This window comes from Procambarus clarkii, chromosome 49 (genome assembly GCF_040958095.1).
Source record: "Procambarus clarkii isolate CNS0578487 chromosome 49, FALCON_Pclarkii_2.0, whole genome shotgun sequence".
In the NCBI taxonomy this organism is placed as follows: Eukaryota; Metazoa; Arthropoda; class Malacostraca; order Decapoda; family Cambaridae; genus Procambarus; species Procambarus clarkii.
The window spans coordinates 20,580,691-20,603,457 of record NC_091198.1 but is presented as its reverse complement, the minus strand read 5'-3'; the positions used below and the strand labels follow the sequence as shown (position 1 = coordinate 20,603,457).

Below are 22,767 nucleotides of genomic sequence, written 5' to 3'. Positions count from 1 at the left end.
TGCCTTCCCAGTAGTTTAAATGTGACATACAACAAAATTAAAAAGTAGAAATCAGTACTATTGAATTTGGACAAACCAGAAAACAATTGTCTATTTATATTGCAAAGACAAACTAAATTAACCTAACCTAATCTAACCTTCCTAGGCCTAATACATCCTATCCAAGGCCTAATATAGTACATATGTGTGGTATAGTAGGCCTATGAATGCAGGTATAGTTTTATTTTTTAGCTTCAATTTTTCTGGCCTCTATAAAGTGGATAGTACAAAATTTTACTAATTGCTTAATACAGTATACGGGAGTCGGTCGGCCGAGCGGACAGCACGCTGGACTTGTGATCCTGTGGTCCCGGGTTCGATCCCGGGCGCCGGCGAGAAACAATGGGCAGAGGTTCCTTCACCCTATGCCCCTGTTACCTAGCAGTAAAATAGGTACCTGGGTGTTAGTCAGCTGTCACGGGCTGCTTCCTGGGGGTGGAGGCCTGGTCGCGGACCGGGCCGCGGAGACACTAAAAGCCCCGAAATCATCTCAAGATAACCTCAAGAATTACATCAATGTTTGTACTATGGTTGTCTTGAGATGATTTCGGGGCTTAGCGTCCCTGCAGCTGGTCCTCGACCAGGCCTCCTTTTTGTTACACATCCTAAGGAAGCAGCCCGTAGCAGTTGTCTAACTTCCAGGTACCTATTTGCTGCTAGGTAACGGGGGCATCAGGGTGAAAAAAGCTCTGCCTATTTGTTTCCGCCTCCACCAGGGATCAAACCCGGAACCTCAGAATTACGAATCTGAAGCGCTGTCCCCTCAGCTGTTAGGCTCCAAACATACGGTTATCTTGAGATGATTTCGGGGCTTAGCGTCCCAGTGGCCTGGTCCTCGACTAGGCCTCCTTAACCAGGTCAAGGACTGTGACCAGGTCCTCGACGGTGCACATAGTTACAAAAAGTACTACAGTATATAAATAGGAAGATGGATTGTATTGTGACAATGTGTGTGATGGTTGTAGACAAAGTACTGTAGTCTTCGTAAGAGTGTCAAATATATATTATGTACTGTTGTTTATAAAAGTAGGTTGCAGTTATTCCAAGAAAGCCACTGATATTATTTCATATATTGCCTTGGAATATGTATCCACATTCAGACATTGTGTGCTAGCAACTGTGAGTAATAATGTTGTTAGCTGTGTGTGTGTGGTAGTAGTAACAGTGAGACTTCAGGGCCTGCATTCTAATAGTTTGGATTGTACGGTAGTATAAGTCTCAGACATGAAATACTGTAGTAGTAGTAGCACTAGTGCTGTAAGGTAAATAAGGAGTTTCAGGTTTAAGTTTTATAATTAATATTAATTAACAAATTATGAATAACAGAGTATGTTTACATGAGATTTATATAGTGTATTACTGTATTCTACAAACTGCCTGACAGAGCAGGTTATTACCAGAGAAGCCAGACTCTAGGCTGGGCTTGGAGAATAGAATTTTTCTCAAAACTCATTACTGTATAGGAAAACTGCAGGCACCTAATGTGTAATCACCCTTATTACAAAATACAAATGGCAGGACATCACCAATTTATAATGGAATTTCTACTTTTAGAACTATGTATATTATGTATATATCATGCCTTGCTTTGTTTCAATACTATTAGGGAAACTTTAGAATAACATTACTGATGATTGGCCGTCTGCATGTTCGGACATAAACATCTCCCAGGTACAGACACTTGCACCAGGTACCTCAATATTCAGTGGCTTGTATTTTGGGAACCACCGATGTTTAAGATCCGATATTATTGGAAATAGAAGCGGTGTGTGTCATTGCTAAGTGACCCCATTATGCAGATAAATTGGTCTCTGGGTATAGTAATTGAAACTGGGGCTGAGTGCGCACCAAGTGTGGCGATACCAATGACCTATATCCTGTTAGCATCTAAAACTTATAGATCAGAGGTAAACAAGCATTGGGCTTAGACGGAAGAAAATTTTGAGAAGCCCCCAGCATGGGGGCACGTCCCCTCGGACCCCCCCATTATTGGCATGCAAGAGAGGCACCTCAATAGGCGAAACATTAGTTGGGCACAATTTCCAGCTAGAAGGAGGTAAAGTCTCTCATAGAGTTTTCAATATGTGACTGTAAAGGTGAGGATGAGTATAGGCCGAACTTATACAAACCTAAAAAAAAATTTCCTGCGATTGACTGAAGGTCTAAGTTGAACAAAAACAAACCTAACCTAACCAACACATGCCTTTTGATTTATAAGGAAGATCTAGGTGGGACATGAAAACATACCTAGATACACCTCTGGTTTGTATAAGGCTCCAGTCTTAAACCTAAACAAACCTAACAACTTCTCAACAAGCTCATATTGTACATGTCTGGGTCCAACCCAAAATCCAATCAAACCAAACCAAACCGAACCCAACGACCCAACCCAACCACCTATTTGTTGGATTATATTATAAAGGTTTAAACAAATACCTAAGCCTAAAAACAGGTTGCACAATTCTTGTGATGTTTGCAGAGGCTTAAGCCTAAAACTTAGCCTAGGTAAGCCCATAATATTGGTGGGTTATGGGAGCTTTCTTGCTATATGACTAATATACAAATATACATAATTATGTATACTATATATTACTGGTATATAATGTTAGTGTAAAAAAAAACAAATGTTAATAATATGAAAAAATAAAGGCACCATTAGCTGTCATTTATGATAGGGGGGGAGGGGATAGAGTATGGTATTCTTGACACATTGAGGGCTACTGCATACCTATCTATATACATTTGCATTTTTGTTTTTGTATCTGTTGACTAGAGAATTCATTGCCAAACATTTTGACACAATTTATAGCTGTACCCTTTTGAAAAACTGATAAAATGTAAAATTGATAGTAAATATTTGTCATATTGCCGAGTGGTCCAGAGAGGCCAAAATGTTGACAGTACTCGCCTAGTTGTGCTTGCGGGGTGGGGTTGGGGGGGGGGTTGAGCTCTGGCTCTTTGGTCCATTCCAGAGTCAGGTCAAGACTGTGTGGAGAGGCTGGACTTGCGAATATTCCTGGGATAAATTTGATTGTCACTGTAAACTATTTTCTTCAATTACCCCTTTTCTCTGCAATGTATGACTAAAATTCCAAAAGAAAGTGTTGCCTATAGGCCTATTTACTTTAAATGATACTTGTATTCTGACATTTGCACGAGCATGAGATATCCCAGAGCTAGACTTGATATTGGAAGGTTTTATAAAGATTGGTTGCCGTCGAGCCTTTTGTAGATCTATAGTGGTAGGAGTATACCCCAGTATTATCTTTCTTCTTTTCAGTATTACACAGTGGTAAAGAATGTGAAAAGAACACATCAGCTTCAGGAGTCTGGAGAATTCCAAGAGTTCAATGATGATGTAGAATATTTCTTGGATGCCTTACGGCCTTCCATGCCTGTATCCACCCGGTGTTTGGCTGCCCTCAACCTTGCTCAGAAGTGTATGGTACCAGCCTTTAGAATGCATCTGCGGGCACATGGTACCGTCATCAAGTTCTTCAGTGCTCTGTCTGATGCTCATTCCGATCATGTGAGTGTGCTTGTGGAGGGGAAGAGGAGTACTGCTGGATGTGTGCAGATTGACACTAACAATTATAAGTCACTCGATAATATTTACTCATGGCTTCGCCTAGTTTCTAGTGTTTTCCAGGCTGAACAGATTTACCCAATCCTTCTCGGTTTATCTATCCATTTATTGACCATAATATAACAATATTGTATTAAGAACAATCCATAAATTGTGTGAAGTGCACTTTATTGCTTAAATTTATTGGTAGCTGTCATTACAGAATAAGTTGGCATACTCTTGTTGGATAATACATTTTGGTTAAAGTTAAGACTGATTAGTTTGTGTGGTCTGAACAAGTAGAGGTAATATGTAAGATTCTATAAAAAAAAATTCCAACTATCTCCATTTGCAATGTTGCCTATTTGCATATGACAAACAGCTTGCAGAAGTTATCCAAGATCATAGATGCCAGAGCAATGACATATGATTCAAGGTGTCAACTTGTCAAGGTATATGCTTCATTGTGGAGTGCTTCCTCTTGACAGATGTCCCCTAAATTGTGGATGGTTAGATCGTGCAATACTGTTGTCTACTCGTTGTTGATTCTGGAAATTAACATCCCTGTAGCCTTGTCTCTTACCCAGGGACCAGATTCACGAAGCAGTTACGCAAGCACTTACGAACCTGTACATCTTTTCTCAATCTTTGGCGGCTTTGTTTACAATGATTAAACAGTTAATGAGCTCCGAAGCACCAGGAGGCTGTTTATAACAATAACAGTTGATTGGGAAATTTTCATGCTTGTAAACTGTTTAATAAATGTTACCAAAGGCATCAAAGATTTAGGAAGGATGTACACCCTCGTAAATACTTGTGTAACTGCTTCGTGAATCTGGCCCCAGGCCTCCTGATGGGTAGTCTGGATAACCAGGCTGTTAGATGCTGCTACTCACAGTCTGATGTATGAATCACACTTTGGTTGATCTGTATTTGTAGGTGGTGATTATTAAGTTGACTTTTGAACACCATGAGAAGTTGGCTAGTTATGCCCCTTATGTTTAGATGGACTGATGAGAAGACTCAGGCCCTTGATGTTAGCAGAATTCTCCCTCTCGGTGTACCTATTGCACCACTGCTTATCAATGGGGTTATTCTGCACTTCCTGCCATGCCTCATGATCTCCTAAATCATTACTGTATCTGGACTTTAACCAATTTAATTTTTGTCTCTTGGTCAGATAACTGATAAAATTCAATATTTATTTAATTGGCAGTCTTGTACAGAAAAGTTACCTGACCCCAAGGGGTAAATTTTATATTAATCAAGTTAAAATACCTTAATGAAATGAGAATTTCTCAAAACATTACTGTACTGTATATTTAAAATGATGAAATTTATTTTAGTAATATAGTTCTGCTAGATAGCAAGTCTTGAAATGTTTTATAATTTTAATGTTTAATGATTTGTTGTCTGTCAGAGACTGGCAATATGTGCAGCGACAGTGATGTTTACACTGAGTCAGGACCGGCTTAACATGGACCTGGACCGTGACTCTCTGGAGCTGATGTTGAATCTTCTCGACACCGATGCCGACACTTTGGAAAATGTCCCTCCTGTAGATGCCTCTTTTGTAACCCAAAATAAGAAAAAGATCATGGAACTCTGTCGGGACATGCAAAAAAAGGGCCATGCAAAGCATCTTGGTTTGGATAACATCAATGTAAGTCCTTTGCTTGCTGGGTCAAGTGTAGTGTAGTTCATATGTTGTGCACCCCATGCCTATCCTTGGAGTGGTAGTGGAAAAGGTTAGAGGTTCATTTTGGGTTCAGGAACTAAACCTCACAGTTTATGTAAGCAAGTTACAGAACTGATGATTTATATTGCAGTAAATTGTGTAACTAACTCAACAGTGGTTTCATAGTTTACCAAACTAAGATCACTGTGACCTCAAGATCCCCTAATGCAGTGAGAGTTATAGTTGAGCCAATTGCATATAATTTTTATTTGGCTATCATGCAATCTTGGTTAAGACAAATTTTGTTTTTTCTTCCTATAACACATTAAAGGCAATAATAATTAATATTTTAGTCAGGTTATGAAGGATTTATATGCTGTCTAAGCCCTAGGTAAAATAGTTGTGAAGTTTTAGTATGAATTCTGTGGTGGATATTTGGCCAGAGAATATTAGTGGAAGTGATGTTATTGTTTGACCTGGAAAACTTTAGGTGAATGAGAGCAGAGTCGTGAAAAGTGGATATGATTTATTTATTTTGTATTATTGGTATTGGAGGAAACTGTAATGCTCACTCTTGTCTCTCAGGCGGGCAATCTAGCCATGGAGACACTCCTCAGTCTAACTTCAAAGCGTGCAGGAGAATGGTTTAAGGAGGAGCTTCGGGAACTAGGAGGAGTGGAGCACTTGATACGCACCATCACAAACTGCACACAACATTTCTCGCCAGACTTGGAAATGTGGTCCCATCCGTTGTTGGAGAAGTTGTCTAAGGTCGACCGCTGCCTCAAAGTCTTGGAAAATGTGAGTAGCAGTGTACAAATAATTTATTTACTGTCTTATCCCTCAAAGTAGGCCTGTCGTCAAAATTGTCACCTTTACCTGTTCGAAAAAAAGGATTTGGTACATGCAAAATGAAAGAAAATTACCCCTCTTTCTGGTTTGGCAAGCTGCAGGAGATAGACGAGTGGCAGTGTCCCTCAACACCTGAAGTTGGCTGACTCTGCAGTATGGGACAGTGTACCCTGGAAACTGTTTTCTTGATTCACTAAATAGTTGACAACATTACACAATAGTGTTTGTGTTGAATAATCCTATTGTAAGAGCACATAATTGACAACCAGTGATTGAGTGCTTTGTTAACCATAAATGTATATTAAGGTCTACAATGTTAATATGTACAATATTTGCAAATAATTGCACATCACATCACTCGCCACAAGGAGGTAGGATTGACGGCTCTGGAGCTCCTGGATTTTTATAATTTGAAAGGGATAAACACGGTAAAAAAGTGCATACAAGTGACAATGTCAGGCACACACAGAAACCTAAAAAGTTACAGGAAGCCTAAATTGTCATTTCATTAGTAGTAGTGTGGGAGTTTGTTGTTGTTAAAGATTCGCTACCTGGAACAAAGTTCCAAGTAGCACGGGCTATGGTGAGCCCGTAGATGTGGGAGTATATGGTGCATTGTAAAGTGAGCAGTGGTTCAGGGTGTGGCAGGGACCTGACCTGAGGTAAGGCGGGTAAATGAGTGAGAGAGAGCTACCCATGCAACCATCCAAGGTCTTAGTGTGGAGGGAATATTTCCTAAACTTAAAACATGCAACATTATGAAATAGTTTAACATTAAAACAGTGAAAGATTATCGAAAAGAAATGAAAAAATGAGGTAATTAACCCCTGCACTGCGCACCTGTTACATGAGACCCTCTTGAGGTGTGCATTAACAATTTGATTATTATTATTTTTTCATTTGGGAATTTTAATTGTCATCCAGAAGGCACCACAATCCAAGCAAAAGTATCTCTTGGGGTATCTCTCTCTCTTATCCCCCTCCCCCGCTCTCCCTTTGATAGGTCTTGTCCTAATGACTGGTTTACCTTCATAACTTTTCAATTTCCTGGCATTCCTAAGAACTTTCGTTTGTTTTACTGCATTAAATCTCACCCTAAGGTGGCAATACTCATTTACAGTATTTATTTATATATACAAGAGTTCTTAACATTCTTGTACAGCCATTAGCACGCATAGCGTTTCAGGTAGGTCCTTGATCCTAATTTTTCTCCGGAATACTACCTGCCAAATCGTTCGTACCCATTCACTGTTGGGTGAACAGAGACTACAGTTAAGGATTAGCGCCCGGTCAATCCTTCTCGGCCAGGATACGAACCCAGGCCAAAGCGCTTGTGAAGCGTCGGGTGAGTTTCTTACCACTTCACCACGTTGACTGCTTTGTTGGTCTTTCGCTCTCTTGTATTTGCCTATCCTCTTAAAATCATTGATATTTTCCTTTGACGTGAGGCCCTCTGCAACTGATGTGCACCTGGTAGTTTGGCATTGTATCAGCACTGTGGCTTCAGGAAGCCACCGGGCCTCACGCAGAAACTAGCATTTCATTACATTTAATGCTGGTTTTTATTTTTATTTTTTCCATGTAGGTGTTGCCTCATTTTTATACAGACTCTGGACATTTTATACTGATCTCGAAGTTTTTGTTGCCGATATCAATGATTCGGGCTCCTTAGTTTGCTGTTAGTCTTGCCAAAGTGTGAATCAAGAATTAAAAGTTGATACTATTTACTGAATATTGCTTGTAGTTTAAAGCCAAACCGTTCAGAGGCAATGTCACCCCTCCCCCCCCCTTGCTGCCTGCTTTATTTTTGTAATACAACTTTACTGTGTACAAGTGACAGAATGCCAGTAGATAAAGCATGCTGCCTTTGACTGCCACATTGCATTTTCTCACATTTTGATCTTTATGGGCAAAAGTTGGCCTTGTCTGACTTGTCAGAAACCAGGTTATGTATATCCCATGATTTATTTACTTGCATTGTTTGCACATGTGTTGTCTGGTGTGTTTTACATAAAATTTTGAAAGAAAGTGCATATTAAATTGAAATGAATGAATGAATTTCCTCCTAATTCTACAGAACACTAAGGCGCACTGTAAATAGCTCCCTCACTTAAACTTTTCAGTGGTGAAAGGGGCACGAGAGCGATTGTATGCCTTAAAACCTCAGTGTCTGTTGAAAGGTGTGTTTGTCTCACCTCTGTAAGGCTGCCAATAAAAGTAACAGGTAGGTCTAACAAGATCCCCGGTGTCTAATTGTTCACAAGAGAAGTATCGCATTATAAAGACCATATAGTCTCTGCCAAGTAATATTTGTTCTCTGTATTGTTGTAACTTTAGTTTAACTGTTTGTCGTGCAGGTAACACACCAGAACACGGCCAACCAGGAGTATCTCTTGACATTCCAAAATGGGATCTTTCTGGAGAAGCTGATGAGCCTGTACCGAATGTGTCACGTTGAGGTGCCCCTCTACCCTGCGTGTGAAACGCAAAATCAGAAGTCGGCTTCTAGTGGGGTAGCAGCAAGCCAGTTGTTGGTAAAAGCTCTTCTCACTACCATCAAAGTTCTCATCAATCTCACACACAATTCTGGAAAAGAAGGTACATATAGATGCAGTATTTATTTTCAACTAGGTAATAACTTTATATATTGATGTAATGTGTTGGAGTTTTACCCTGGGACCCCGTTACTGGTGGGTGATCATGGATGATCAGAGGGGAAGGAACAGGGCTGCTTTGAGTCGGGTTAGGCCTGTGGTGCCAGCATCACCCCCCCCCCCCAAATTATTATAGATTTGTTAATTTGTATGCAAGGGGTAAAAAAAAAGATAATAAGTAAATATTAATCATTTCACTTGGAGGCACTCTGAAAGGTTGCACAGTGGCTGTGTCTGGCATCTGCCAACACCCGGTGCTCGACTTTACTGATGCTTCCTGTGTTATTCTTTGATGTTTCACAATGTTTATCACTCGTTTCTCTTTATTTACAAGTGTGTGTGTTGAATAGCTTGATAAATCACATCATTCATAGCACATGATAAAGTTTCAATTGATTGGTTTACCTGGTATGCTCCAGTGGAATTAAGTAGTGAAAAGGATATGAACATAATATTCACTGGTGTTGGGCTCGGATGATGACATATAGCCTAATTGTCATTATATGAGGGAGAGTATAGAGTGAAACAAGCCACCATATAGCACCTACAGATAATACTCGTCATATAATGATAGCCACAATTACCTAGTAACATGACTATGAAATGCTAGCTGGATTTTTTCAAGTGTCACGGTTATCTTCTTGAGATCTTGAGATGATTTCAGGGCTTAGCGTCCCCGAGGCCCGGTCCTCAACCAAGCCTACTTTTTGTTACATAACCCCAGGAAGCAGCCCATAGTAGCTGTTTAACTCCCAGGTATCTATTTACTGCTAGTTGAACAGGAGCATCAGGGTGAAAGAAACTCTGCCAGGAATTGAACCCGAACCCTTAGGACTACGAATCCCAAGCGCTGTCCATTCAGCCATCAGGCCCCCATGTTACATCCTCATCGTAATGGTAAATGGTAATGGTAAACTCATTACATCCACATTGACCTATTTGCATCATGCATGTCAAACCCAGACAGGTTTCCAGGGTTTGTTTTTTCTTGTAATATGTTTAGGACGAGTTACAGCCCCGCTCCTGTGCCAGGTAAGTCCACTATGGGCTCAACATAGCCCGTGCTACTTTGGAACTTTTGTTCTAAGTAGCTGAATCTAAAACAATAACATGTTTAGGATTTATACATTTTGTTAATTTTTCCTCTAATTTTGTTTTCTCTTGTCCCTACAGCTTTAGGAAGTAAATTATTGGGCGACCAGCAAGATGTATATGACATTACACTCTACTGTCTCTTGATCATGCCCAGATACTTGGCACCAGATAAGAGATTCGAGTTGCTCATCTTGGTGAGTAATACATCTAATCATGAAACTAATGCTATACCTTCCTCCATCTTATATTGTAGTTCTGTTATTGAATTAGCAGATGATAATGCCAAGATTTAACCCTTGCACTGCACAACGGGGAAGGGGTGGGGAGTTATTTTGTTTATTGGTGTTAAAATGGCTTCCCTGATCATTGAAAAAAAAATGCAAGTCCTGATATCCTCAATAAATTGTAGATAGTGAAATGGTGAAGTGCCAATGATGGCATCAAACCATGATCACTGCCAAGCAGGGGCTATATTCACGAAGCAGTTGTGCAAGTACTTACGAACGTGTATGTCTTTCCACAATCTTTGACGGCTTTGGTTACATTTATTAAACAGTTTAGGAGCACAAAAACTTCTCAGTTAACTGCTGTTATTGTTATAAACAGCCTCTAGGTACTTCGGAGCTCATTAACTGTTCAATACTTGTAAACAAAGCCGCCAAAGATTGAGAAAAGATGTACAGGTTCGTAAGTGCTTGCGTAACTGCTTGGTGAATCAGGCCCCAGATTCCTGGCTGTGCCACTCCTGCAGGAGTGTTGGATGTGGATGTACACACAGGCTGTTGTGTGCATTTAATATATTGGGTTTTAATTTTATTTTTGTTATGTTTTTCTATTTTTATTTTTTCAGAATGTGTGGAACATCAGTGCACACAAATATTAGTCAGTAATGTGTGCACATTATTATATTCTTGGAACAATAAAACATACTGTACCCTACACGTTATAACTATTCACATGTTAATGCACCTTTACAAAACACTAAGCTGTTCTGATGGGTGTGATAATCTCATAACCAATGATCCAAGTACACCTTAGCCCCATACATTTTGCACAAAGTTTTTAACTACATATATAACTGTTGAAAATCAAAATTGGCTTGATTTTTTAATTTCTAGTGCAGTCATGCATCAGGCTGTCAATAATGTTACTTATATCACAGAACGTGTTGACCATCGGTTGCACAGATATATTCGTGCCACTAATGTGCACACCATAATGTAATAATAGAAAACGAAAGCATTATTTTTGCTGTTATTACACTTTATAAACATTATATATATCAACCTGTTTAGTGGTTTGCGTGTGTGTGGGAACACTTGAGGGAATTATTCTATTGTGAAGATCTGTTGATGCAAGAACTCGAGGGTTTCTCGTCAGCTCAGTTTACCTTGCGTCTTCATGGGAATTGAAGACCCCCCCCCCAATATTTAGGGGTGGGATTACATATACTCTTCCCCTTCCTCCCTGCTGCTCCTCATTACACCTGACCAGTACTGTTACAGACAGGAATGGACAAATTTTGTCATCTGGTGTCATTACATCTATTTGTCTACCTTTGACCAGACCAAAGGTCGTCGTCCCTTCACCTTCTAGTGTGTGGTCTGGTCAAACTACTTCAGCCACGTTATTGTGACTCATCGCCTGCATATTTGTCTACCTGTTTATGTTAGCTTCTAAGCTAGACTGTTTAAAGTAAATTATAGTACAGTATTTATTTTTATTTATTTTTTAAGTGTTTTTAGAAGAATCAGTTTTTTGTTGCTTATTAAATGATATGCACTTTTTTCAGGCTTGTTGTTTACTGCTTAATTTGGTGGAACATAGTAAAGCAAATCGTAATGTGCTAATGAAAACTAAAGCTCCAGACATCTTTGAGGAAGAAGATGAAAGATTATTTTGTGGTAAGTAATGGTAATTAATACTTTTAATCAACATTACATACACCATTATTCGTGTAAATTAGTTGCGAGACATTGCAGTGCCGAAACTAGTCTCGTTGAATTGAAAATAGAATTGACTCGAGAGATTATATTTGAATTAATTTGTATTATAAATAGCTATGCCTGTTTCAAAATGCATATCGCACATTATTCTTGTCTCCATATAGGACCAACAGTAAAAAAGGGTGCGATGCAGGCCCTGATAGAGCTGTTTTATCGTAGCGAGGAGAGTGCACGACAGCAGGAGGCTCACACCAATGAAATCATTGACCACGACCTAACAGAACAGAGCAAACAAAAAGAAGACGAGAAAAAGGAAGATGAGATAGAAGAAACTGTGGCTAAACGTGAGTGGAATGCATGGTTTAAATATTGCTAGAGAGACGATGTCACAAAAACGTGGCCGAAGAAATGGGCACATTTCGGAAGATGGGTTGATACTATAATACAACTTGTATTATAGTACTGTATATAGTACTATATACATGTATTATAGATGATACTATAATAAAACTTGTATTATAGTACTGTATATAGTTCAGTTTTATATAATTTTTAAGTATAGTACTGTATTTTGTGCTTTTTTTTTTTTCAGGAAACGAAAAAGTTTTGTTTTCAGTACCGTACGAATAGTGTACAGAGTTTGTTAATAATATAAAATTAGCCCTTATGTACTGTACTGTACTGTACAGTACTTAGTTTTCTGTAAGTACAATAGGCTTCCACATTATTTTCTCTTCTTTGGTGAACTTCAAAAACAGAACTGTTTGCCTGTCTGATGTTAAATTTATTTAACTTCTCTGATGACAAAAAAAAAAAGACAATGTTACCTGGGGCAATATTAAGCATGGCTCACCATAGATTTATAATACACTCAAATCCATGTGTATTAATGGCAATATTGGCCTTTGCACATTACTTTATTGGTACACTTGACCAATACTATGGCATAAGAGAAGCTTTTATTATTTTTCCCATTTCTACCATATAATTTGTTATAATTTTTGAAAGTTTTTTCTCAGTAATAGACTTTTTAGTAGGAAGTGAAGAGTAGAGGTGCCATAGGCACAAGAGAGCATGAACATCAGAGGTCCATGGCTGATCAATATCCTCCCAGCAAGCACAAGAAATATTGGTAAAACATAGGTGGACCTGATCAAGAAAAGATTATACAAGTTCCTGCAAGAAGTGCCAGATGAACCGGGTTGTAGTGGATGTATGGGCCTGCAGGCCACTCGAGCAACAGCCTGTTGGATTGTGTTATCAGAAATATTTTTCTGTGTTATCAGAATGTGGTTATCAGAAAGCCTGGCCCCAGGCTGGGCTTGGGGAAATAAAAGAACTCCCAGAACCACCCACTCCAGGTTCATTACTAATCCCCCCCCCCTCCCCTCCCCATCCCCATCTTACCCCTAACGCCAAATATCCTTGCTTGGCGATTACAAGAAAAATTTAATTTTCAGTTTGAGAATTGTTTATGATCAAGATCTCGTTTCTTTTTCAGTGCTACAAAAAGCTGGACATCACATGGAGGACACGCTCATAGCGGCATACACCGCCCTACTTACCGGGTACTGCATAATGGAAGACGAGGCATGTACCAACACTTGTTCTTAGTTCGTGGGGTATTACTATTTGTGGTATTGCTCTTATATTGAATTAATACATTCAAATAATTGACATTTCAAAATGACACATTCTAGGGTTCGTTAACACTTCAGACCCGTCGACACATACCCATCCGCTAACATTCTGGACATCTCAAGGCCCCACTCAATAGCACCTAAAATTTGTATACTCTCTCTTTTTAAACTTTTCTAAGTTTTGGGTTATAACTCTAAATTTGGTGTCAATGTTCAGAAATGAATTTGCTGGAGTATAGCTGCAAAACAAAATGTGTATTGATAATAGAGCAGTCATGACTGGCCTGAATATATGAATGTTTATGAACATTTTAACATTCTTCATATATTAATCAATTTATTTTTCAACATAAAAAAGAAATATGGGAATGTACATTCATAACTGGTCTGTAATTATATATATATAAAGAAAACAAGCATAACTTTCATACTTATCGGGCAGATACTTTTCAAAACATTGTGAAAAAAACTTTCAAGTAGAGTTTTTGCAGTAAGTCGGAGATCACTCAAGACTTAGTCTTGAGTAGTCTCTGGGTGGTCCCCCTAATCAACTATGTCCACTCTTAAAAAAAAAATTGACATTTTTGGGAATTTGGAGATAGATGGCATCATGGGTATGTTTACTGCAGAGGTACGGATGACACGTCAAAGTCATTGTCAGAATGCTAACGTGTCAAGATGTCTTTGAATGTAATTTTTATGTTTTGGTGTTCCTAATAATATATTTGTAAATCATTAGTTGGGAAAGTAGTTTGGGTGAAAGAGGTGGTAGCTTAATTTGTGTATAACAAAAGAAGCCTAGAGTTCAGATTGAAGCTGTACAGTAAATGATTAGATTTTGTATTTCTCCATAATTCATTAGTGATACATTGCCCCTGAGGAGCATTGATACATACTTGATTTGATATTGTTTCAGGAATGTGAGGCACAGATTCGTGCCATGCTTCCTGAGGCTAACTTTAGCTTAATGGTGAATGTCTTGAAGAAGTTCCTTCGCTTCATGGACTTGACAGCCTCTGTAAGTTGACAGTTTCTGATTGATTTATATCTTTGATGCAATTATCTCAAAATTATGGTAAAGGTAGCTGTGCCAAAATGTATATACTGCATTGGTGGTGCTCCCAATATTATATTTTGTTGCTTTGATAGAACATTTTGCATGAGGTAATTCCATTTTTTTCCTTACACTTTGTGATAGTAGAATCAAGGAAAAGAAGCTTGGCTGCATCACGTGACCTTAGTCCATGTTATAAGGAATTATTATTTTTTTAACTCGCTGTAATAACATTTACTACATCAAAACAGGCATCTAGACCCAAAAAATGCTGCCCTCTATGACAACAATAAAATGTTGCCCCATACAGTAATGCTGAAATCGGCAATTTTGCTTCCTGCAAACCCTCGTAACTATTTCTAAAAATGTTTGTACTTAAGGTATACTACTGTGTGATTTGCATGATGTAACAGGTTGTGTACAGGAGAAATTGGTCTACTGTGTAATGAGTAGTTTACATTAATTAATAATATTTCGTAGAATTATTCAAGTCTTACACAGACAGTGAGGCTGGTGTCGTAGGCTCTAGCTGGATTAGTTTCATATCTAGATTCAACATTACTTTTCATTTCTTAGTGAAGGTTGAGCTGCAGAATGCCTGGGAAATGCCACGATACAATAACATCGGAAATGCTTTGAAATTACGCTTTGCGTAATTTCATGCTTTAGGCATTGTATGTACTAGCTCTATCTATAAAGCCAACAAACTTTGTAAAATCTCTATGTATGTACCTTTACCTAAATAAAAATTATTATTATTATTATAAATGTGTTCATAACACAAGATTACTGGGTCGTTACAGGCTTAGAGGAGCTCTTATTTAGCATTCCGTCGGTTCAGACGATCGGATTGGAGACCAGTATTGGGAGCCTCATATACTGGTCCGGCAGTTGATAAAACCGTAGGTCGGTATTGAGTTTGTTTTGGCATCGGCACGCCCTCACATGTAAGCAATGACTGACCTCGATCGTCTGGTCATAATTAAAATTGTAAATACTTTAAAAAGAATTCAGTTTAATCCTTAGGCTGCAGTCAACGTCAACTGTCGAGTCACAAGGTAATGCTGTTATCATCATATGAAGAGTTAAATGATTATTGTCAGGGTTTTACATGTATGGTGCAAATATAGATGTAATAGTTTACTTTGACTTACGGAGGAGAATCCTGCTACCATTTCATGGTACGAATGCAGTTATCATGAGTGTTACTAGGGGGAATGCGGTCGTTGCCATACGATGATTTAAACAATTATCTGGATTTTACATAGATGATGCAGATATGTATATAATAGCTCTCCATGGATGTCAATAAATAAAAAGTAATAAAAACAATGAGACATCCGAGGATAAAATAGGAAGCGTCGGCAAAGTGGAACACCTGGTGTTGACAAGTGCCAGATGCAGCCTTGCAAATACCTCCACCCAGTGAAGTGATAAATATCCACTTTTGTGTTTTTCTTAGTGTGTATACTAGTTATAATCCTATAATGGAAAAATTGTTTAGGAAGTTTTTATTTTTTGTGCATAGGCGGGTATGACCCCTTTCTCCATAGCCACTGTCTAAGGGTTAATGAAGCTAATTACAAATTACTAGTAAGAAAATATGTACTGCAATTATTGGTAATGCCTCACCAGTTATTGATGAGGCATTGGTTACTGCACTACAGTTATTGTTAATATGTTGGTTACTGTACTAGACATGTTAATTCTTTTTACTCATAATGTTACAATATATTTTCTGTTTCAGACAAGCCTTTTACGGAGCCTGAAGCCCACAGAACGAGTTGTAAAATATATGGAGAAACTAGATGCCAGCGAAGAAGAAGCAGAAGCAGAAATTGAAAGAAAAAAGCAAGAAGCCAAAGAAATGGAATTTGACGCTTTTGGTTTTTAAGGCCAGGAACAATTGCCTCTCATCAACTTCTGCTCATAGGAAATTTATTTTCTCACGTTTATAAATTCAAACTCCTTCATATTTGAGACTTGGAATGTGTGTTTGTCTTGAGGCATTGTGACTTAAACAAATTATTCAAAACATGAGGTTTTTTTTGGATTGTTGAAATTAAAGTTTCCATTAATCGGTGGAATCTTTGTACCAGAAAAATACGAAGTATAACTTACAGGATGGCACAGCACAGCCTTATCTGGTCTAAAATAAGTATAAACTATGCCAGTTTCTCTTCCTCCTGGAATTTGTCTGTGGCGCCAAGAGTACAATTTGCATTTTTCTCCCATGCATCTAATGGTAGCTTAGGGTAGTTAGTGCAGTTCACTGCAGTGTCCTTTACTCTGCCATTCACTCTTTTACTGGCCAACCAAAACCAAAGATAGCTGCACCTGAGCTGCCCTCTGAGGCTTCACAATGATGGCTTGGGCAGAGTTGTGTTAGAAAAGATCCTGCGGCGAGGAATGTCAATCCGGGAGCGCAGAGACGTGTAGCTGGTAGCGTTATTCTAGTGTGTAGTATAATAGTGTCTTTTTACAGTTTTAAATCTGAATTCCTGTAGAATGACAGAGACTATTTTTTTGCCAAACAGAATTTTCTGTACATGTCACTTATGCAATGGTGACTTGGTTCCTTATTGAGAGAACTCGCTCATAAACTCGGGATGCCTAACTTGTGCTGCTACCCTCTCTAGATAGTCTGAACATTCAATAGTATCATAGTAAATATTTTGATATACTTGCATGATAAAACTACTTCAGATGGATGACAAACAGTAGGACACCCTGGAAGTTTAGTGGTAGTGTAGTGGGTTGGTAACCGGTGACGCAGTGCGTTCTCCCAAAATAAGGACCCAAGGACTGCATGTTTTTAATGGGTGCATTGTTTTTGCTTGATACAAAATGGATTCTGCACTCCTTTGCATGAGCAAGATAAGTGAACTGCGGTGTGAGTGTCCAGAAGTACAGGATCTTCAGAAAAATTCTACCAGTGACCTGATTTTTTTAGTGATGGAGTGCATTCATGTCAATAAGGGTTATTTTATTTCTACTTGTGTGATAGTTGAGTATGCATGCTGTTATCATTGTCTCCTACATTTCCACAAACCATATGACCCTGTTTTTCTATTTGCACCTGATGTGTATATATTTAATGGGTTCCAAGTGTGAGCCAATAATTCCTTTTATGTAGTAACCTCCCAGAGATCTCAGAATATAATATTTTATGTTGATTATTTCACCTGCCTTTTTATATTTTACCCTGTCGGTACTTTACATTGTGTAGTTGCTCCTCGGCAGTTTACAATCGGTTATGATTGTCGTGGCATTTATGCCATTGTTACACACAAGGGGGGGGATGAAGGGGTGACATGTTTATTTTCTCTTGTTTTCATTTTTGATCATATTGTTAGTGCCAATTTTCACACAGAATTTTCACATTTTTCTTGCTCATAAATTTAGAGCAAAATTTCTTTGATTTTTGGAAGGTAATTGAGAGTGGAAAGCTAATATTCAGTACAGTATATGATCATTATCATTCATTATTGTAATTATTTACTTCTTTTTATGAGAAATCTCAATATTTTGTAAACTATAACTTGCAATAAATGCAATTTTGAACGTGGAAAACTCGGTGTTAATACTGTATATAAAATTGACAAGTTTGATATTTACTGAAAATGGGGTCATTACGAAGCATGTTTGTGATCCAAAGTAGAAAGTATGGTTTCTAAGAAAAAATCAAATGAACAAGTAATGTATTTTGAGAGGAACATGTCTTATGAAATTTGGTTAGTGGTTTGCGTAAACAAAAAAAATTGTCCCCGAAATCTAAACTCTTGCTCACATACAGGCATTTCATAATCTGCTTCTTGAAATTTGAAAAGCCTCTAAAAGTTGAGGAAAGGTCTTTGAGGCATCACTTGTATATCAACGCTGGAAGAGACTCTTGGAAAGATATTTGTATTGCTCCGTTGTGCTCGGAACACTGTAAATGATTGGTCACTAAACGTGTGCGTATTGTGTGTCTTCAGGATAGCTAATGACTTTTTAACTTAAATAGATTAATTTTTAAGCTTGGAGTTACTGTATTATGAATATAACAAATTTAATGGGTTTTAAAGCTGAGTTCTCACGACAACTACCAAAGAGAACGGTGAAATGCATACACTTTTAATGTGCTTGATTTTGTTTGCATTTCCGTATAATAACAATAACATAACTGGTTCAATGCTCTTTTTATCAATTTGCTTAATAAGTATTTAGAGAAACAAAATTTTAAAGTGTAGCTAAGATTAACATTGTTTTTTCATAATAGATACATCAATAGCTTTCTTTAATCACAGATGTGTACCTGGTGCAGTAAAACTGTGTGTGTGAACTTAGTCACTCATTTGACTGACTTAAAATTCAACATGTGTTTTATTTAACACATTAAAATTGTTAATTCAATATTTGTTAAATCTTAAATATCTGCTGCTGCTTTTTTCTATCTCTTAATTATTTTTTTTTTTTTTTCACCTTTCTTGTTAGCACTTTCACGTTCCTACGTCGTCCACTGATTTTACTTGATAAGGCCGACGAGGCATTATTGTTTTTTTTATTATGCCTGTTATACGATAGTGCATTTCATTATGCCAATAAATCATTAATGCACATCCCAATACAAAGTCATTGTTTTACTAAGCAATATTTATACGTCATACTTGTACTATGACATCTCCTGCATCTTACACACCGAAATCAACGTACAAAACCTATAAATAGTTTGTTTGCAAAGGGGTATAAAGCTTTTGACATTGCACCACATACAGTCGATTGCTCTGCTCACGCACTATGGCTCGCCTGCAAAATTTGTTGAATAAATATTAAAGTAATATGTTTCCGAACAATGATATAGATTCCTCGGTTGCGCACATATAAACAAGATAATATTATATACAGGTATATAGGGGTACATTGTACAAATCTTGATCGTTGTTTGTATAGTGAGTGGTGTCTTGCACACCACATATTGCCACATTTTTGTTTGTGCCTTTAGCAAGAAGCATTAATTTCCAAACACTTTAATACCAGTCATTGTATGAAGTAGGTGTGATTTAAGTCATTTTTAGATCTTCCTACAACATTGTAGATCAATACAATAGCATTGTAGATCATTTTTTCACAACGAAAAAAAAATTAACATAATAGTAATATTATAATTGAAAAGGTGTACAATATGAAAATGCTTATTAATTCTTAAAAGCAACATTCTTAACACCCAACATTATATATATTTTACTTTATAAAGCCTCACATACCTGGTATTGTTAATCAAACACATTAATTTTCCAATATTTTGATACAAAATTCTACAAACTGTTCGTATATTAAGCTCGTTTCCAATTTTATTAGATATGTATCGTTCAAATAATTTTCAGTCTGGCTACTGTGATAGAATTTTGATGTTATGAACATTTCTACATTATGTAGAAATGTGAACTTTTGCAATCTCGGCAGTATCTCCTACACCTGACATTGCTTATCTAATTTGTTTGTGCCTGTACGAAAAAATATTAATTTTTTTAATGTAATTTTTTAATGTAACTGAGCAGCAGCCAAAATGAGAGGGGTTGGGAACTGTGTTCAAGATGAGAAAATGTGACCCCCCAAACCCCCCCAACCCTTCAGAACGTGGAAGTGTTATTGAGGATTTTAGTATCTCGTTTCTATCATACTGTAATTAACCAATTTTATTACAAATTATAAAGCAGTGTACCACTATTGTTTTTAAGCATCCTGTGTGAATGCATGAAAGTGGGTGTCTTTACTTCAAATGTCGGTGGCCAGTGGTTTCTAGTTACTTGCATGCTAATAGCTTCTACTATCTGTACAAGTGGCCAGGTTCTATATTCTTGTATCTCTACAAAATAAAATTAATATATGTTGAGAGCATATATACTGTACAGCATATACTATTGTAAGAGTGAATTTGTTCAAGTTAAACTGCAGAATTGAGGGGATTTATGCATTTCATTGTTACGAACCTCACGTATTTTTAAGAATATGGTAATAACATTGCAGTGTGCAATATATTTATATCCTTAGAATTGTGATTTTAAATTTTTTCTGTGATCCTCATTAACACTGTTTGGAGGAATTTAAAACAATTTTAATAAAGTTTGGTTCAGTTTGTATTTTACATGTACAGTACTACTGTATTGGTGTATTGGAATACTGCAATGTTAATTAAATTAAAGTGGCTTTTCATGAGTTGGCAGAGTTCCTAACTACATGAAGACTTAATAGTCTACACGAGTAACTGCAATCTCAAGGATGGTAGTTGGGGTACGTGTGGAAGAATTGTAATTGAGAAAGCTTTGGTTTAACCCCGGAGTACAGTGGCACCTCGAGTAACGAGTAAGCCACTCGCAGAACATTTGTCTCTACTAACGAGCTTTTCCTCGATTAACGAGCGTTTCCGCTGGTTCTCGGATACCTTTTACGACAGTTTTGTTGTTTCGCAAGACGAGTTTTCCACATGTTTGGTGCCGGAACGGATTAAACTCGTTAATCGAGGTGCTAATGTAGATGGAAGTCACGATATCTGCTAACTTGTGGAAAACCAGAAAGCGTGCAAATATCTAAAGTTATTTATAAATTTTTTTTAAAGAAATAAGCATCTATATTGGAGTTTGCACGTGTGTTAGGAATAACTAAATCCCTGTGATTGTGTAAATGAGTGAGCAAAGTTTAATTTAATAGCTTGTGCTGGCACGCACATTCCTCTCGTTATCTGTGTTATGAGAAACGCCAGTATTAAGCAACTGTCAAGGCAGGTTAGCGTGGGTACAGTGTATGTGCAAGGTATCTTTTTCACTCTAGATCTTCAGTTTGTCTTTTTTGTGTTCATTTTAAGGGATAAAAGTTCTTTATATGTATATTTGTTAAATGGTATATTTGTCATTCTTGTTCCATGATAATCCCTAGAAGGGAAAATCTTGGCATACTTTCCTTCTCAAAATTATTTTACATTTGTGAGAAATTTAGTATGAAATACTTCATTCATGCATCAATTTTGAAATGAAATAGCTTTGGCTATTTGAAATATCGAGATATTGGTTAGTGAAGGTAAGATCCCAACTTGCAGTTGACTTAAGCTGGTGTCTATTCCTGTCAACTACAAAGGAACTAGGTAAGACAACATGTTGAATATTTTACTGACAGATACAATATAAGGGAAGGGGGGGGGGGGATGGAGGGGTTCCCTGTGAATCATGGTCTTCATGTCTTTCTATTTTGGGGGTCAAAGGTCTTTTCACATCATTGTAATTTGTCCCACCTGGTGTCGTGGACCCCGGGGAAGGGAAACCCTGTAATGAAATATAAAAGTTAGATATCACACACATGTTTTAATTTACATAGGTTAGCTAGAATTATTTATATTATTTATATTTCTAGGTGATAATGGGTCCAATAGTGTTACTCTTACATTGGAATGTGGATAAAGCATTGGCACACGTAGATATAAAATGGGTTGTAACCCCTGGTCTTGGCTACCAGTATATTCCAGCTAGTAGGTCATTTCCGGGCTTGGATGTCTTTCACTTGGGAAGATCAAAATTTGCATTGATAATTCCTTTTCTTTTTTTAAATTAAATATTTTTATATTTTTAATGGTATTGTTTAGTAGATTGGTTGGCTTAAGTTGCCTGCTGAAATACCACCAAGGGTGAAATAAAAACCTATTAATTTATCTTACCTAGTTATTTTCTTTAGTCATGTAGCATGCCTTTTGGTGGCTTCGAAAAACAATAGTTTCCGTAAACAAACTATTCTTGTGTCTGCTATTTAAATTGGAAATAGTACATTTGTAAGCACTGCAAAATGGCATGTGTATTTGTTGTAAATTGAATGTAAATGTCATCAAAGTTAACATGAACTATGGTGTTTGACCTTGATTAGTGGTAACCCTAGCAAATGCAAGCTGGTCTGCCACTATGACGTATTATCTAAACTATACCACACCATTGCCTTTATTAAATGTTCATCTGTATACTTTTTAGTATTGCACTAGATGAACTACACCCTTTGGAAGATGCTTGGCACAGCAGGTGCTGGTCATTGAACGTTTACTTGTAATGAACGTTTATCTGTATTGAACGTTTACACTTGCAAGCAAGTGCTTCTAAGTGAATGGTCCTCCATAGGAAGCCTTGTTTTGAGGGCAGTAGAAAGTGAATGGTTTCCCCAGTGTTGATCCTCGTCTATTCACTATTCTCTCTCCTTCCTCTTCACCTCTGTATTGCTTTTGTAATA

General features: G+C 37.5%; 1 protein-coding gene across 1 annotated transcript in view; it reads left to right on the top strand.

The window, feature by feature from the left end:
• Positions 1-20,471, top strand: part of LOC123763191 (wings apart-like protein homolog) — a 30,092-nt gene extending 9,621 nt beyond the window's left edge. Inside the window, exons 4-13 of the mRNA XM_045750212.2 lie at positions 3,320-3,568; positions 5,025-5,267; positions 5,868-6,083; positions 8,492-8,732; positions 9,962-10,077; positions 11,676-11,787; positions 11,994-12,173; positions 13,331-13,419; positions 14,386-14,487; positions 16,271-20,471. Coding sequence (XP_045606168.1) covers positions 3,320-3,568; positions 5,025-5,267; positions 5,868-6,083; positions 8,492-8,732; positions 9,962-10,077; positions 11,676-11,787; positions 11,994-12,173; positions 13,331-13,419; positions 14,386-14,487; positions 16,271-16,417 — 1,695 coding nt within the window. The 3' untranslated portion in view covers positions 16,418-20,471. The remainder of the gene's footprint in view (positions 1-3,319; positions 3,569-5,024; positions 5,268-5,867; positions 6,084-8,491; positions 8,733-9,961; positions 10,078-11,675; positions 11,788-11,993; positions 12,174-13,330; positions 13,420-14,385; positions 14,488-16,270) is intronic.
• The last annotated feature ends 2,296 nt before the right edge of the window (positions 20,472-22,767 follow it).